Consider the following 16862-nt stretch of genomic DNA (forward strand, 5'->3'; position numbering starts at 1 on the left):
TCTTGAAATGTGAAAATGTTAGTTTCATCTGGTTAAAACTCTTTAAAAAAAAAAAAAAAAAAAAAAATCTATTTACACATGTTTACAATAGGTGCCAATACTTTTAGGGGGAATTGTACATCTGTTGGTCTGCAATGAATGTTATCGGGTCGCTGGTTCTCGAACTCTTAATCTTTCTATTACAAACATGCTAAAAAGTATCATTTGTGCTCTGCTGTTGTACTCTTGAAGTATAAGTATTAAAGTCACAGAGGCATGGGTTGAACTCAACCCACACTGCTTAGAATAAAAATGAAAACGTAACTTATGATCCTTCATAATGATTAAAATCTCATGATCTTTTGTTCCATGAAATTCAAATCCAATCCCAACCAGCTGACATCCTTCCTGAGTTTAAATTTGAGTTTGTTTCTGCATCAGACTTTCCCAACTATTTATAAAATCGTTGAGCTTGATTCACATGAACATTAGTAATAACATTCCCTGCTAAAAAAAAAAAAAAAAATAAGGTTGCAAGTAGAATAGAGGGCTGAGAACAAGGAAACAGCATAAGTAATTTAAGAACAAGACTAAACTATGACTTTGACTGCCCTTGTAATAAATCAATGTAATTAATGGCTTGTAAATTTTTAGAACCATTTATCAAATCCAAATAGGGAAGTTCACCACGACAGGCTTCAGAATATAATAGATTTGCTTTTGAGATTTCTAAACAAATGTATTTGTAGTTTTGCCTTCTACATTTTCAAAATATGAATGTAGGTCATGTCTTTTTTGGGGGGAGGGGGGCGGTTTGTCTTTTTTTAAGTAAAAATATACTGTTTAGACAGTTATTTTAATTTTATGAGAGAAAAGATTCTGTTAGATCCTGTAAATATTATTACTTTTCTTAACTCTTAAAGTCATCCCACAGTGTTTTTCTCTCTATATAAGCTCTGCCCTTCGGGTTTGAACTTTTCTTCCTGTCACTGTTTTCCTTTCCCACAGGCTGTGTTCTCACAGCTGCATGGTGGGTAAGACTATCAAATATCTCCATATGGAGGGACCTGTTCTCATCTGGCAACAGGGACAAAGAGACTGAACATGAGAGAAAAGGAAACTGAAAGAGAAAAAGAGACCAGACCATTTTAGAAATGTTCAGATAAACAGAGATCAGAAAAGAGGAAGTGGAAAAAAATTATGATTTAATATAGCGCTATACAGTTTGGTGCACGCAGTGGAACTTGTAATGCAATATTGTTATTTTAAGAATAAGGAACCATCATCCTTTTAGTAAGTTCAGATTTTTAAGTGGTTGTGTTTTCTCCATGTCATAGGTATATTACAGTGTGCAGACATATTTATTTTGAGGTAGTCTGACATTGATGGTTGAACATTCATGCCATTTATATTTGAATTTAATGGTCTGAACAGATGAAAATGCCTTCACACATCCTTAAATTGTACCAAAGATGGTATTGTGCAAATCCACAATTTCCTTCCTGATTTTCCTTTTGTGATTTCTTTAGATTTTTTTATGAAGTCATATAAGGACACAATATATTTGCGATGTTACATCCATAGTTGTGACTCCATTTAATTCTCATGTGCTTAATATAGTGTGGCATGTTTTTTTTTGTTTGTTTGTTTGTTTATTTGGATCCCCCCATTAACCATGTCTTTGGCTTCCCGGGGTCCACATGATACACACAACATGTATTACAAAAACAGCTACACAAACAAAATATAATATAATAACATATCATAATATAGCCATCTGGTTTCAACTGTTTATTTGTAGAACAAATTATTTAAAATAAATTATTTAAACTTTATACAAATAAAACAATTCTGCAGTTTAACCAGCTGCTTTGTCGCCCACCTGTTGATGTTTTGCAGGTGCCATATCTAGGTACCTACAACAGCTCAGCATGTCAGTATGACACAATGAGTAAATTTATAAATACTGCAGAGAAAGAAAAAATAAAACCATTAACTTAAACCTATTCTAAACAAAACTATGTGGATTTATTAAAATAAGTTCTCATACATGTGGAGAGAGTTCAGCTAACCTTGGAAGGGACCCGTGCTGTCAGCAGATAGGCTCGATGTGATGCCAACGCCTGCAGAAAGACACAGAGATGTTCAATAAAAGGAGAGGAGTTTGGTTTACCAATTAGGCCATGACAAAATAAAACTACATTCCATCATCATTTAAAGAATATCTACAACAAATAAAGAAAAAAAAAGACTGCAAGACATTATTATAATGTCCTATGTTTTAAACTAAGACTTAAAAAAGCTGAAAGTTGAAATTTGTATTGTTTTATCCGATGCACATTCACGAGTTCTTACACATTTGCAAAGGCCTAAGGTCAGAGGAAAAGTGAAGAAAATGTCAACCAAAATAAAAGGACAGAAAATAAATCTGCTCACTTTCAGCCCACACATAGTCAGATAATTTCCTCCTAAGGTTACATACCAACACGTTAGCATTTTTCCCTTCGCAGAGAGCGGCAAAGTGTGTTGGCCTCTTAAGAGGGTTTTTAACGGAGTGTGATAATGATATACATTATCTGAAACTATGTGTTTAACCACAGAGTGAGTGCATATTGTGGCTTCCCACTCAGCAAACACAAGGAAGTTTCATGCTGACAAAATTAGCAACTTAAATGTCTGACATTTTCCTTGAATTATTTTTGAATTGTGCAAGTTAATAGCCGTTGTGACATTTTCTCTGTAATGATGTTGAAAGAAAATGATAGGGGGGGGGGATCCATGCTAAGTCAGCCATGGCTGACAGGAGGCTAAGCCAGCTGTGACATTTACAGTAACCCATTGTGTAGCTGACTGAGGTCTCTCCAGGTCACATCTGCTTAAGTCCAGCTTCCAGCAAATAAGATAGTGATTCCTCAGACAGGCAGCGTTTCAGATAATGGCCTGTGATAGTGGTTTGGCTTGAGAAGTCTGAAAATATCTGCATTCAGGTGTTTTGTAGACAAGAGAATAGTACTGTTGTGCATTTGAAGTCCAATGGATTCAAGCTGTCAGACCAAACAGTAGGATAGGCAGAGTGAGGGCTACAACTCACAGAAATCAAAGCCTCGAGTTCGTTTTGTTAAAGAAAGGCTAACAAAAAAAACAACAACTAAAGACTAAAACTAAAAGTGTCATTTTAAAGACATTTAAAACCCTTTTTTTGTTTTTTTGTTTCGTTTTAAACTAGATTAACTGGTATCTTTTAAATCGCTCAAGCTTCAGACTTCCTGAAAGTCTCAGAGTTTTTCCAAAGAACATCAACAAATGTTTCCACTGATGTTCATTACAATCCTTCTCTCTACCTTCAGAGGAGCAACTCTGTCAAGGTAAAGTTAAGGTTAACACTGGCAAACAAATCATTTCAGCTTTGAAATGTTCTCAAATAAAAATACACATCATTTTGTTTAAGTATAACACAGCAAATTGTTCATAATTGCAAATCAAAAAGCTGTATGTGATCCTTGCACCAACACTTTGCTAGTAAATTACAGCAGATAATCTCAAAAGATACAAATCTTTGTTAAAATTGTATATGTGTGTGATGTATAAAAGACTAACATACATTTTTTTATTCACCTTTAACAAAGACTTTTTTAGAAACACTTCTAGGAGTTAACTTCAACATTTAGGCTTTATTGCTGGCTGTCACTGCACTACATCTTGACTTTGCAATATTTGAACACTGCTAAATCCATGAGAAGGGGAGAACATCACTTGTCCACAGCCCTCTTTAAGTGACTCCACAGATTTTTGGGTAGATTTTGTTCTTCACTCTTATTAGGCACTTCCAAAACTTCAATTTTAGTCCTACAAAGTAATTCCTGTGCTGTATAGATGAACCTTCTCTTTCTCCTAAGCTCTTCAGAAAACTCCTGAAAGTCAAAGTGGTTTTTTGGAGGTTTTCTTTAAAAGAAAAAGCTCCTGTCTTACATGTCTTCTCCTTAGCCCAGACATTGATGCAAACAGAACACAACCAATACTTAGCAGAAAATTATGCAGTGTTGCCACTTGGCTGCCTCCCTCAACAGCTTCTGTTTTGTCCATTCATCAGTTTTAGAGAAAAGTTTATTCTGCTTTTGAGGCTTGCATATTAGAACATTAACAAAACTAATTTCAAATGCAATCAGAAAATTCCCAAAGATGCATGAAGTACTGTAAAATGTCCTGGAAGGATGCTCTAACTGGATTGATAAAACACAGTTGACCAACACCCACGGAGGAAATAGCTCTCCAATTTATGACTGAATGTGGAAAGTTGGCACTGGACCTCAAATAACTTTCATTTTGTTGCTTTTTACCCTCCCTGTAGTCTGTGGGAACTTGGTTTTCAAGTGAAATTCAAGTGTAACTTATTTTAAAAGATGACTTGGCCACTGAGTAAGAGTTTGTTCATTTCTCTTCAAATAAGCTTTTTACTTTCTCCTTGGTTTAGGAATGACTCAACTAGAAAAGTGACACTTTAATAAGTTTAATTCATCTTCTTTGTCGTTGTGAGGCAGCTCTTGACATTATACTATCCAAAATACTCAAAGTAAGTGTGATGCCCTATTCCATATATTACAGCACATTTATTGAAAGCTTTCTCCTGACTGATACTTTAAATGTCATCCTTTTGTAATCTGCTTCTAAAAGATACAAAGAAGCAAATGGCAAGAAAATAATACATGGAATTCATTTATTTTGAAACCCAGATCCCAAAATACACAAAGATGAACAATATGTTCAAAATAATTGTATACAATGTTCTTCTCAGCTGAAGCACAAGAGGCTATTAAAAGGTCTGCTCAGGCAGCTGAACATTATTTCAGTTTCAACAGTCACTATAATAGATGGCAGGGGTGAATTAAGAAAAAAACGGTGTTGGTTTAAGGTTGTGCACATTTAAAGGACAAGGTTAATGCATCTCTTTAGGCTTTATATTTTCTCCACTCTTAATAGAAATATTAGTTACACTGGTTTATTGTTTTCTCCTCTGCTCAGTTGTACACCTGGAAAACAGTTTTGTTTAGCATAATCTTTTATTTTTAACATTGGAGAAATATTGTACTTTAACAGGGTTGGAGCCTTTCGAGAAGCAGAACATATTCTGTTACTGCTGAGCCATGATGCCTTTAGTAGCAAAATCTGATCATGACTGAGCTTGCATCAGCATTTAGGGGAAAAAAAAACTCACCATCACTGGTTTTACATTTATCCAATTGAAGTGATACATTACTTTTGTGCGCTTGCCCCCATGTTTCCTTGCCATTGATTTCTAAAACTAAACAATTTATGTGCTAATATATAATGCAACATTATAAGTGATTTAGTTTAATTGAATGCACTACTTCCTGGGTTTTTAATGCTAGAAGCTGTAGCTGTGGAATGTAGCATGAGTGTGTGTCCCAACATCCTGTGGCTCTGAGTGGGCTGCTCTAGTCAAGTCCTGACAGGAGTTGCAAAGCTTTGGTATGCGGACAATGAAATAATGTGCTAAAACTATTGCAACTTCAAAAATGAATTTTAATTGTACTTCTTTGGATAAAAAGAAAATAAAAAATGGTGTAATTTACCAGATGTGTGCTTTATTTAAGTTTTGTGAAATATCCACATATTTCTAAAGAGACTGATCAACATGCCTGCAGCTACATGAAACCAAATATCCTGCCAAAATAGTACCCAGAATCCACCACTGTGGGACTCTCTGCTGTGCTCACCGAGTTCTAACAATCCTTAGAATCTGCAACTGAACAACCTTGAGAAGTCAGATAAGAATTGCACTTGAACACTCACTTTACTCCAAGTTTTCCTCTGTCTGTTTTTAGATTCATCTATGAAAGAATAAAATATTAAAAAAACAAAACAAAAACAAACAAAAAAAAACACAGATCTTGGATCTGGAGTTCAGAAAGCAGCTGCAATAACTAAAAACCTCTGGACGAAACGTTTTATACCTTTGATCTGAAGCTGGCACAGGGATTCTGGACACAACTACTTTAATCAAAGCAAAGGAAGTCTTAATGGTGCTTTAATCAAAGTGACAACAGAGTTGAAGAGTTCTTTTCATGTTTCACTATGAGTGTTACAATAACTCTTAAACACAAACAGATGGAACCATATTTGGCCTGAACAATTAGCCACTGGAGTCTTTTCTCCAAGCTAGCAATAATACCACTAGTAAGCTCAACAGTTTGGTCACTAATGAAGTGCTGATCTGCCTCCGTTTGCTGTCTGTGAAAAATCAGAGAAGTTCTTTCAACAGTTTAACAAGAAAAAAACTTTGCACATAAAAAGCTAAGGGTTAAATATATAAAGAACACATTTGGCACATCATGGAGTCTCTGACCACAGCAATCTTAAACGAGTGTCCTCCAAACGTTTTGTCACATAGGAAAAAAATGTCAAATCTAAGGTGCTCATGGATAAAATAAATATAAGGAAACACAAAAAAATAACAAAAAATTGGGTTGTGATTTTTTTTTTTTTGGATTAATAAAGTAGTCAATTTTTTTTGTCGTAGGAAAGGGATGTGAAAATAATTATAGATCCAAAAATTGTTGTACATGTTTGCCATATTAAAGAATGGCGTCAAATTTTCAAATGCTTTCAGTCTCAATTGAAAATAATAGAAAAAAAAATCTATTCCATGTCTATTATCTAGTTCAGATTTGATGATTCAAAATACTTCAGATTTAAAAAAAAACATTGATGATTAAATGCTTCTTAGACTAAAACAGACATTTTATTTTAACATCAAACAGAGATATTGAATGCAAACTTCAGCAACATTGGCCAGTCACAGTTTAAGCCATCAAATGATTTTGTCTTTGTTCTTCCATATTAACCCATATTGAACATTATCACTGAAAACTCATATAGTGCCATCATGTTTTCACCCAATCTTACAATAAATAACTGAACTCAGAAAGAAGTACATCCCCTGAAGTGCAAGGTCTGGTTTTAGCATTTCCCTACACGGACTTGTGTTAATTATTTCAAATATAAAATGTATTATTTTTTATTTTATAAAACATAATAAGTATGTTTTATAATGAAGGAGAAATATTTAGCAGCTCCTGGGCATGCAGCAACATGCCCACACTAACAAAATGCACTGCTTTCTTTTGGTTTAGAATAACACACTACCAGGTAGAACATTGTACATGAAAAACTCATGATGCTCCAACATGATATGCCTGAGTGTACTGACATCTTGTACACAATATTTACTACAGAAATCTGAGCAGCTCCCACTTACCAGAACTCTGTTCTCCACCTTGTCACCTTTGACCTCCAGCTGGACTTTACGCCTCAGGGCAAGTTTCACCCTTCGGCCCACCGCCTCCCGCACACTCTCTACAGCACACAGTAGAAAGGGACAAGAAAGCCCAATTAACACAATGACAGCCACAGGAAGGTCACATTACAACTAATTACACAATGGAGATGGGTGGAGGCAGGAGGAGGGTGGTGGAGGAGGGTCGATGTCACAGCCTGAAGCTCTGGTTGCTGGATATTCTTGTTGTATTTAACTCTGGCTGGGCCATAACAGCATGCCTCAAGCTAATGGAGATATTTAAAGTGGAACCGATTTCCTCTTTAACCAGGATTCCAACATAAGATTTAATTTAATGATTTTATGACATTTGTTTTTCTAAGCTTTTCAGCTCTATTCTCAGAGTGCAAACTTTTTATGATGTTATTCCTTATTCAGTTTTACGTCTTTGTTTTGCTGATCCCTGCTCTGTCCCTCGTATGCTGCCATATTCAGATGCTTCCTATTTAAACAAAGAATCAATAATAAGCCTTTGGGGGATTTTTTTTTTATAAATAAAATAGTGTACTGAAACACAAAGCAGGTGCAGAGGCAAGAGGGTGTGTTTGTGGGCCAAAAATGACAGCGAGTTTTGCAGTGCAGACACACAGTCAGCAAATAAAAAGAGCAGAAAAACATCTTCCTACTTAGAGATCAGCAGGGCCAATTTCCTGTCTAATTTGATTTGTCCAGTTGTTTAGATGTATACCCATCTACATATAAAACTAGAAACATAAAACACAGCTTTCATTCCAAAGAGCCTCATGTTTCCAAGGAAATGGGTCCATAGAAAACTATTTTAACAATTCTTGAGTTGAGGTATGGAAGAGTGGAAAACTTTGTTTCTGACCCAACGGAAAAAAGATCCGAGGACAGATGGGGACCACGAGAGAGAGAGGGGGAGGGTAAAAATTGTAGGCAACATTAAAACTGTCAGCTAGAGAGCAACAGAGGAAGAATGAGAAAGATGATGCAGGGAAGAGAGAATATCAACAGACAAAGGGATGAACAGCAGACAAAATGTGGTACGGTTCAAGTGGAATGTGTGTTGTGAGTATAATGAGGCAGGAGAACTTGGGCCCGCCTTCATGACATCATGCCGAACTCCTCCTCTCCTAAGCCAGACACATGATGAGGTCATGTGGAGGATGAAAACATTACAGCATGAAGGAGCACAGAGGCTGATCAGAAACACATGGGCATCTCTTCTAATATGAGGAGCCATGAATAGTTTATGACAACCTGTGAAAAAGTTCAGCATTTGCTCTCAAATGTATCCAGCTACTTCTCAAGAGAGTCGAATAATAAGAAACATTTTCAACTTTCTTAAGATTTAATACCCGGTAGCAGAATAACTCTGAGACCAATATGACAACCCAACCCAGAGTTAAAAACACAGAACATGGTGTCGAAGTATTACTGACTGACTGGATTCAAGCTGAACCCATGCAAAGAAAACACAATTTCCCATGTATGTCTCTATACAAACAGGTATCAGAGTGTCCACTTCAACAGTTGGTTAGTGTTATGGAATTAAAAGAGGGCAAACAAAGCTGATGCCAAGATCAACATACTCCGCCATGCATTGTACCGTTTACCCTTAACATTTGTCAAAGGTCTGTTGACTACAGTACCTGACAATGTTATTCATAATTCTTTATTTTATATTTTGCCATTTATAACCATGAGGTTTACTCTACCTTTCTGGAATTTTATTTCATTGATCAAGAGAAAGCAGCAGCAAAAATAGATTCAACAGGGCACTTGTTTTTGGAATGCAGAAAATGCAAAACGTCTGTTCAAATGCTGCATTTAAGCAAACCTTTGAGTTTGTGTCATATGGCGACAGTAATATCCCAATGAGGATTGCAATTTGATATTCTGTGTAGCTTTAGTGTAGATCATAGCATGTTGCAGCATAGGTCATAGAGCAAAGATAATAGTGTGGAGATACACAAGAAAAAACTTGCAGCTGTAATTGTAGTGGAAATTAATTGTACAAAGAACTGACATCAGGGTGCAAAATACAAATCGCTCTTATGTCCCACTTTGGGTTGACCAATCAAATCCATCAAATAAGATCCCAATAAGCTGCACTGAAGTTTGCTGTACTTAGTTGTATTATGTCAAATTTAAAGACCTTCAAGGGATAGAGGAGTACGGTGCACCGATTTATCAGCCAACTGATTTATCAGCACCAATCTCCTTAATTTGGGGGATCAGTGATTGGCCAATACCTACACATGAAGCTGATCTAATCTACCTCAGCAAAGGTCTAAAAATCCACCACTGTCCTCCTCTGCTCTCCCATGAGAGATAGATAGACTGACCCACCAGCTCATGTTTATATGTTTGCAGTTTCTAATTGTCAACTATTGCCAACTCAGCGGCTTTCTTGCTATATTTAATATAATTTCAGATAAAAAATTTGGTATCGGCCAAAATCTGAATCGGAACATCATGCTTAAAAAGATTGGCAGTCAACCAGAAAATCGGAGCACCCCTAGATAGGAGTATTGTTACAAGGCATGCTAGCATGTGCAAAGTTTCTGCAGTTTTCTGTCAAACTTGAGGAAAAACTGAAAGGAAAATATGCATATGTGAGATCGATTTAGGTCTGTATACCAAGGTCTAATCTCTTCAATTCCCCTATTGTTTAAATGTTTTATTGGATCAGCATCGCAGCACAAAAATGATAAATCTGATGAGTTGCTTCAGTTTTTAATTACTGATGATAAGCAGCGTCAAGCCATTCTGACCTATTCCACGGGTAACAAAAAGGTCCATTCATCACTCCATCCTGAGAAATACAGTGTGAGATTGAGCTGTAGACAGCGTAACAGACAGCACGGGGTCATGAGTCAGTTTCACAGATTTAGTTTCATAATAACCGCCATATGGATGAAATAGATGTATACACTGTATCCTAGGAGCATCTGGACCCAAGGTTTCAACTTTGCAACTGGAATTACTTGTAAAACGTTGATATTTTAAAAGCATTTGTTTTATCCATCAAAATGGGTATTGATTTAGTATCTGTGTCACCTAGGAAGATTCATTCAACAAGAAGTGGGCTAAAACTGCAGATCCCAACAGCTTTACTCCAATGTTATGCAATTCCAAAGGTCAAACTCATGCTTAAACTACTATCAAGAGGACAATGTTTGGGTTACTTTTTGCTGCAAATTTGCAATGATTTACTGTTCTTTTTGAGACTCAATCATCCAGGCAAGTCTGTTGATAATATCTCGCAATCCAAAGGAATTTCACAGGGCACACCCCTTTTCCAAAGCCCTGGCTTCACTCCTTCAGATAAGGAAGTTGGAGAGGAGAAACTTTTAGGTAGCCAGCCAAACCCCGAGGGCATGAAAACAACTTTTCACTGAAAGGCAGAAAAAGTTTTTAAAAAAACATGAAACAAGAATTTTTTTTTCTCTAGTTTATAATCGCTGTTTTCCCACATCTGTTAAATGTAGTGTTATGATTTGTGTTTGTTAATTTGTATATCCTATTTTATTTTTCTCACTCTGATCATCATGAGTTTCTGGTAACTGTTTTAAATCTAAAAGCATCTGGTTCTCATAAAACATTTCAACATCATTAATTTATATTTATAGTTTAAGTTTTGATCAAGAGAAATATTTCACTTTAAAACAAAATAAAACTTTAAAGATATTTGTTATTATTTGTCAAAAAAAATGTCTAAATCTTGGTGTTTTGGGTTAGAAAACTAACACAAAGACCCTCTCTCTAATTAGGTGACGTTTAAGAGTGGCAGTGTGGCTCTCGAAGTTCAACTTACCGAACAACTCGTTGGAAATGTTTTTCTCCTCCGTCATGATTTCTTCTGTCGAGATAAACACCGAACTTCAGGCCGGTGACGAAGGAAATAGAAGCTGGACGAAAGTAGAAGAAAAGTGGCCGAAGACGGACCTCCAACCAAAGTCGGCTATAAACGGTGTAAGCCCCGTTTTCTTTGGTTACCTGTCGACACCCTGCTTACCTAATAACTGCTCCTGTCCGCTATCATCCCTGCAAGACTGATACTCACAACGCAATTCACATTTGAATTACAACAGTGGGGAGAAGTTTAAAAGGGGCGAAGACGTACATGAAAGATGCTTTTCATATCAGACTTGTATGAAAAAGTGTCGACAGTCGGCGCGTGTACGAAAACAAATCACGCAGACTCACTTCTTCATTCTTGCAAACTTCAGGGAGACCTCCTCTCATTTCTTTTTCCGTTCACTTGGTTTGTTTATGCTGATAAGAATGGAAGAACAGGGACACCTGGCGGTCATTTCTGTGAATAACAAGATATTATGGAACAAGACGGATCCTTTACTAACAGTGGGAAATTTCAAATTGAATGTATTTGGGGCCTTTTTTTGTCAGAACTGTCAAAAATGTTATTTGTGGAAGGCTCATAGTCAGACGCTAATTAACAATATATTAGAGTGCATATAGGTCAGTTTCTTTTAAATAATAGTTCTTAGTATACTAAGTTTATTTCTACAACTATTTCTTTGATCGTGGTTTATAGCTTTTAGATTTTTTATGTTCTTAAAATATACTTTTTTGCTTTTTATGCTGTTCATTTATTTATTTGGTATAATTTTAAGGCAAAACCATAGAATTATGTAAAATATTGTGTAAATTATGGTGCTGTTTGTCTTTCTTGACCGTCACCGTCCCAGTATATTTATTTGTAGATAAATGTAGGGCTGTTAAGTGGAACAGCAAGAAGAGTTTGAACACTGCATGTTTGCATGTTTTTGTCAGTGCATGTATGGGTTCTCTCTTGCTTCCTTCTGTGGTTCAAAAACATGCATGTTGAGAAATTAAGACATGCGTGACATGCATGTTTGCATAGTTTTTGTGTTACCTTGTGATGGTGTGATGATCTGCCCAGGTTGTACCAACTGAGCACCAGATGCAAACACCAGTTCATTGTATGACATATATACATTTTGACAAATAATGTCTGGATTACGTTTAGTCACTAGATGGAGAGAAAGTGCCTTGGATATTCCTTCAAAACTAGGTTCACTCCAACTGTACTTTGAGCTTCAAATTTAAAGAAAAATGCTCCTTAGCTGAATGAAACTTCATTCAATGAAACTTCATTCAGTTAAAGGAAAATAACTGAATGATTTATTTCATTATTTATGCACCATTCTGTTTCATAAAATGGATGAATTGAATTTCTTTTAAGCAAATTACAAGACAAAAGAGATTAGGTTTCTGTTATGCATTATCAGTGTTTCTTAAACATTTGTATTTTATATCCAACAGGACTATCTAATGAAATGATAGTCCTGTTGGCAGAGTTTAGTGCAACACTGTTGCGTGCCTATTTATTTGGTGTGTCTGACTGATTTTATCACTAGATGGCGACAAAGTGTTCAAGATAATCTGTGCTCATTGAACAGAATTAAATCCAGCTTTGGGTTCATCAGTGCAGTTACTCTTGAAGCAGTTTTGAACACAAAATGTTACCGAAGTGTTTGCTGATGTTAAAAACTTCAATCTCATCTTTCACTTACATAACTAAAGTTAATAGGGTACATCCAGAATCAACAGAGATGTTTCCTTTGATTGTTTGTGGTTTAGTTCTATTGACTTGGGTAATGTTAAGTCTCTCAATACAAATATCTTCACCTTCCTAAATAATGGAATAAATCATGTTTCGCCTAAATAAATTTTTGCAAAAAAGAAAAACAAAAGAAAAAAGGAAAAAGAAAAACAACCACCTTTTTACTGCTGAAAGATTATTTGAAAAATAAAAATCATGTTTATTTATTTCATTTGACTCCAGACCTTTAAACTGTAAGGACGTTGAAGACCCAGGCAGCAGAGTGCGTAGGAGCATTAGTAGTCAAGGTCAGCTGAAGATCAAGAAAATAGTGATTTATGTTCTGACAAAAGCAAACAGCACTGAAGCAAAACTTCTGCTGCAGTCTGTCTGAAAGCAACAAACAAGCATTTGATAGTAAATGGCTTCACATAAATACTAATTACAAGAGAGAGAAAAGCTTTTGTATTATTATTATTCATTTTCTCTGAAAAATGACGCTCAAATATGTAAACATATGTGAACAACATCACTGACGGGAAGTTCCATGGCTTACTGGTGCGTTTGCGTGTTTATTGCAAAATTAATATTTTCAAAATTTGGAACTCAAGATGATGTTAGGAAACATCCCTTTTTGGCCACTGCAGGTGTTTTTCTTTTTTCTTTCATTTTCATGTGTGTGACTGATTTCAGAATTTTGATTTTGACTGGTTATTTCCATAATAGGATTTCTACAAACTTCCCTCCAGTTAGTAGGAGGGAAGTTTCATTCGTTTCTCACAAATGACTCATCCTCATCATAGGTAATGCATTCTTGAATGGCTCTTGAGTTACTGACAGCTTGGATGTTAACGAGCGTTCTAAAAATAATCAGTTGAATAATAGGAAGCACCTTTCAAGGGACCAGATGCATGGGTACAACATTTCCTGTCTCTTGGAAGATATTTGCATTCAAATAACATAACACCAGTGGGTTTTCTGTACTGGACAGAAGAAACAATCCAACTTTGTGTTTCAGTCAAAGCTTTGACGCAATCATTGGTGTGGCGCCCTATGCTGTTTTCCTTACTGGAAAACTGTGTAGCACTACCTTGTGACAGTATTCCCCAATTATTCTCTACTTCCTGTAAAAAAAAAAAAAAAGAGCCCTTATTCAAAAAGGCTGGTTGGGAGGAAGGCCTACAAAGCAACAAAGCACAGGATTCACTGCCTTGCAGAAGTGTCCCTACACCTGGGACTTTTTTTATATTTTGTGTGATGGGATGCAGTCTTTTTCAAATAAATGACTTCAGGAAAAAGGTTAAAAAAAAAAAAAAACAAACAAACAATAATTATGTCACAACCTTGCTGTAGGGACTTTCTGTAAACAAGTGCAATGTACCGCATACTTATAAGATAGACAGAAATTAGGCATATTCAGAAATTCTCCAGGGTTTTGGTTTCTTATGTTGCTTAGAGATGGAAATATTTACAAAAACTTGACATGGGTGTTCCACAGAGAGAAACTTTAGAGCCTCTTGTTTTCAAATGTTGTTAATATCCAAACAGTAACAGGTCAACTGAACAAATGTGGCACAAAAACTGAAACAACACAAAAAAATAACTAAATTTGTCAATTTTATGGTACCTAAAGACTACTTTATCCTTTGTTTTCCCAATATTTTTGTTAAATGATTGAAATGACTGGTTAGAATGTACTCCATTAAAACTCTGTTTCTTTTTATCTTTCTAATGTCCTTGACATTTTCTCAAGCTCTGTAGTGTGTAAGTGTATGACTGTGTGTTGAGATGAATAATCATAATGGTCACCAATGTAGTTATGTTTTAAAAATCACCTTTCGTCAAAGAGTAGATAAGTGCAAAACAATGACTTAGACTGCCGCTTAGTCATTTCATTTTGCGATAAGAGGACATTTATCTGTATGAAGCTGGTTTGGTTAATCATTATGTTTTAACTATTACGTGTTAGTGAGATCAACACTATGATTTACTTATTACAATATCACTGTCTGCTCTACAGACCCTATTAGACCAGAATGAGGTCAGCAGAAGTTTCACAATGTGGTTGTGCAGAAAATGAGTGGTTTGGCATTAGCCTGTCTGTGGGCTGCATCACTTTTCACTTTTTATGCTTCTTCATAGGCTCCAAATTCCCACAGGGCTGACACACAAGCCCTGAAATGAATAGAGAAAAAAAAACAGATGGATGGAGAAATCCATAAATAGATTCAGTGCCTAGTGGGTTTCATATATAACCAAGAACACTAAAGAATCTACTGCTGAGATGTTAGTTTTGGGAAAAGTAGCAATAGTTTGTGGTAAACCTCAACGATCAAATCCCCTCCATTACTGAATGACAGTCTTCCCACTGGGTTGGCTATTTAGAACCATTGTGTCCATCATTTGTTCTCAGATGACAATGAAGTTTACAGTTGTCATCAGACATTTACCTAAACTCAGCATGGGTATAATTATTTCTTTGAACAGTAAAAATAAATAATTGTACGACAATTATCTATAATTCTCATACACACATTAGACACTTTCTTTGGTACACTTTGCTAGTAAGGGTCGAATCCATGTTTCCCATCACAACTGCCTTAATCGTTTGTGATGGAAAGTAACTGTTTGCCACTCATGTTACTAATCTTCTATTCCACCACATCCCAACGCTATTGGTTTGGTGAATGTGGAGGCTTATTCACCAAATGAATGCTGGAAAACGGCTAACTCAGTGATGTTTAAGTCATCAGTTCGAGAGAATTTCCAGCCTTGTAATAAAGATGCATTACCTTACAATGAGTACACAGTGGTGCTGCAATGACATTTTCAGCAATACGTACACTATTCAAGAACGCTGTAGCACTTAAATTGACAAAGGAATGCCAGGAAAATAACCAGACCACAACCAGAACCCAAAACCATTGATGCAAGCAGGATGGATCAATGGTTTCCTGATGGTTACACTAAATTCTAACCCTGTCATCTGAGTACTGCAGCTGAAACTGAGACCTATTGGACCAGGCAATAGTTTTCCAATCTTTGGTCCATTTTGCAGAGTTTGTGAGAATTGTAGTTTAGTTTCCTGTTGGTTAGATACTGGTGTGGCACCTGGTGTGGTCCTCTGCTGCTGTAGCCAATCTGCTTCAGCGTTCGACATGCTTTGCTACTAGTGTTTTTATGTCTTTAAATATCATCTTGTTTTTCTTCTTTTCTTTTAGGACATGTCACTAAACTAGGTTTGTAAAGTTTGTAAAAATTCCCAGTAAAACTTCCAGCTTCTCCAGCCAATCCCACAACTATTAAATGCAGATTGTCTCATAAACACAACAGTCCGGCACAAAAACATTTTTTTTTTTCATATGTTTATGGATTCATGCATCTGTGGGTTTTCCCTTGTACACCAAAACAGAAAAAGATTTGATGAGTTGTATTCCACGACTCGTAAACTGCAGTGGCATTGCAGGACATATCCGGTTCACAGGATTTGTGTCCAAGGAAGTTTGAAAGGCAAATTAGAGGTGATGTCTTTGCATAGGAGGATATACACATAGGAAGTGTTTATAAGTCACAGATTGGTGAATGTTTAAAATTAACTGGACGTCTAAAGTCCAATATTTCTTGCCACAAACAATCATCTTCACACATCTTCAGAAAGAAAAAAACAGACTTAAAGATGGATAAAAAAATATATTTGGATGAATTGTACTTGATATTTCTCACTTTCTTGAACATGATGTGAAGTTAAATGTCTTAGTTATTAATTCTAGTTAATCTCACAGTAGCAGTAGGTTATGGTAAAAAAAAAAAAAAAAAAGTCTTTTTAGGGACTTGGCATCAGTAGAAACACACACACACTCATTTGACTGACAAAATTTGGATGACTAATTGTTCTGCTGAAAAGTAACTTTTCAGCAGAACAATCTAAGATTAACAGCCATGTAATTTTACTGCCTGTAAATGTGTACCATCCAA

The 16862-nt window shown here is 36.0% G+C and overlaps 1 protein-coding gene across 2 annotated transcripts in view; it reads right to left on the reverse strand.

Moving 5' to 3' along the window:
* carmil1 (capping protein regulator and myosin 1 linker 1) overlaps window positions 1-11542 on the reverse strand; it is a 31908-nt gene extending 20366 nt beyond the window's left edge. Inside the window, exons 1-4 of one of the 2 annotated variants that reach the window (XM_015048448.1) lie at window positions 11316-11542; window positions 11115-11208; window positions 7256-7353; window positions 2052-2102 (exon numbers count right to left, since the gene is read on the reverse strand). In XM_015048448.1, coding sequence (XP_014903934.1) covers window positions 2052-2102; window positions 7256-7353; window positions 11115-11151 — 186 coding nt within the window. In that variant the 5' untranslated portion in view covers window positions 11152-11208; window positions 11316-11542. Of the gene's footprint in view, window positions 1-2051; window positions 2103-7255; window positions 7354-11114 lie in introns of both variants that reach the window. The other variant, XM_015048449.1, reaches the window with a different exon arrangement.
* Between the last annotated feature and the right edge of the window lie 5320 nt (window positions 11543-16862).

This window comes from Poecilia latipinna, unplaced genomic scaffold (genome assembly GCF_001443285.1).
Source record: "Poecilia latipinna isolate Pla-1442-1.1 unplaced genomic scaffold, P_latipinna-1.0 Scaffold884, whole genome shotgun sequence".
In the NCBI taxonomy this organism is placed as follows: domain Eukaryota; kingdom Metazoa; phylum Chordata; class Actinopteri; order Cyprinodontiformes; family Poeciliidae; genus Poecilia; species Poecilia latipinna.